This window comes from Cystoisospora suis, assembly GCF_002600585.1.
Source record: "Cystoisospora suis strain Wien I chromosome Unknown contig_222, whole genome shotgun sequence".
In the NCBI taxonomy this organism is placed as follows: domain Eukaryota; phylum Apicomplexa; class Conoidasida; order Eucoccidiorida; family Sarcocystidae; genus Cystoisospora; species Cystoisospora suis.
Genome location: NW_027153024.1, coordinates 1 through 1,076, shown reverse-complemented (window position 1 = coordinate 1,076; position 1,076 = coordinate 1). Strand labels below are relative to the sequence as shown.

The following is a 1,076-nucleotide window of genomic DNA, read 5'->3' as shown; positions in this document are numbered from 1 at the left end:
TAGATAGATAGATTAAAGAAAAGTGAAGAAACAGATGGCCTACAGACGGAGGAGGAGTAGAGATAGAGGCTTTCTTTCCATCTGACGTCTTGTCGTTCTTCTTACCTTCGGGATAAGCCCGTTTAGAGAAGTCTCTGAGAGATAAGAAAAGAAGGACAAGAAGAAAGAAGAAGATAGAAAGGATCGATCTTCCTTTGCTTTGCTCCATGATCTCTATTCATGCATTCATTTAGTACACACACCACTCGGGGTACCTATACTCATGTGACTATCTATCCTTGATCTACTTATTGCCAGTCTATCTATCTATCTACCTAAATCTATCCATCTATGTACATACATACGTCTCTCTCTCTCTCGATAGATAGATTAAAGATAGATAGATAGATATACCTGTCTCTAGTCTGTCTGTCTGTCTATCTACCTCTCTCTATCTTGCCATCTCTACGTATGTTCACATCTGTCGATTTGCCTACCCTCAACCTACCTGCCTATCTATATCTGTCTACCTACATATATACATATATATATATATGAATGTGTTTCTATATAGTTATATCTATCTACTATCTATGTCTCTCCTCCTCCTCCTACGCTTCCGCCTTTTACTTCAGTCCTCTCGATCACTCCAAGCACGTCATAGAAATAGTCCCACTACGACTTCCCTACATACACACGTATATAAACATACACATATACATGGAGATTTCTCTATATACGTCTGGGTCTCTGTCTGTCTCTCTCTATAAGCATGCTGTCCGAATATAGATCGTATATGTGTATAGCTATGTCTAGAGAGAAAGAGAGATCCAAAGAGACATGCAGGTGCTCACGGACGTACTCGCTAAAACGGTACAGAAAGGTAGATAAATAGATAGATATGTATTTATATATATGTATACATATATAGATATAGAAGTCGTTTGCGTTGTGTGTGTTGCTTTTTCTTCTTTTCTTTCTTCTCGAAAACGAGTGAGAAAGAAAGAGTGAGAAAGAAAGAAAGAGTGAGAAAGAAAGAAAGAGTGAGAAAGAAAGAAAGAGTGAGTGAGAAAGAAAGAAAGAGTGAGAAAGAAAGA

The 1,076-nt window shown here is 37.9% G+C and overlaps 1 protein-coding gene across 1 annotated transcript in view; it reads right to left on the bottom strand.

Moving 5' to 3' along the window:
* Positions 1-307, bottom strand: part of CSUI_000594 (pseudouridine synthase) — a 5,543-nt gene extending 5,236 nt beyond the window's left edge. Inside the window, exon 1 of the mRNA XM_068060828.1 lies at positions 106-307. Within this exon, the coding sequence (XP_067927196.1) occupies positions 106-208 (103 nt within the window). The 5' untranslated portion in view covers positions 209-307. The remainder of the gene's footprint in view (positions 1-105) is intronic.
* Positions 308-1,076: the final 769 nt, after the last annotated feature.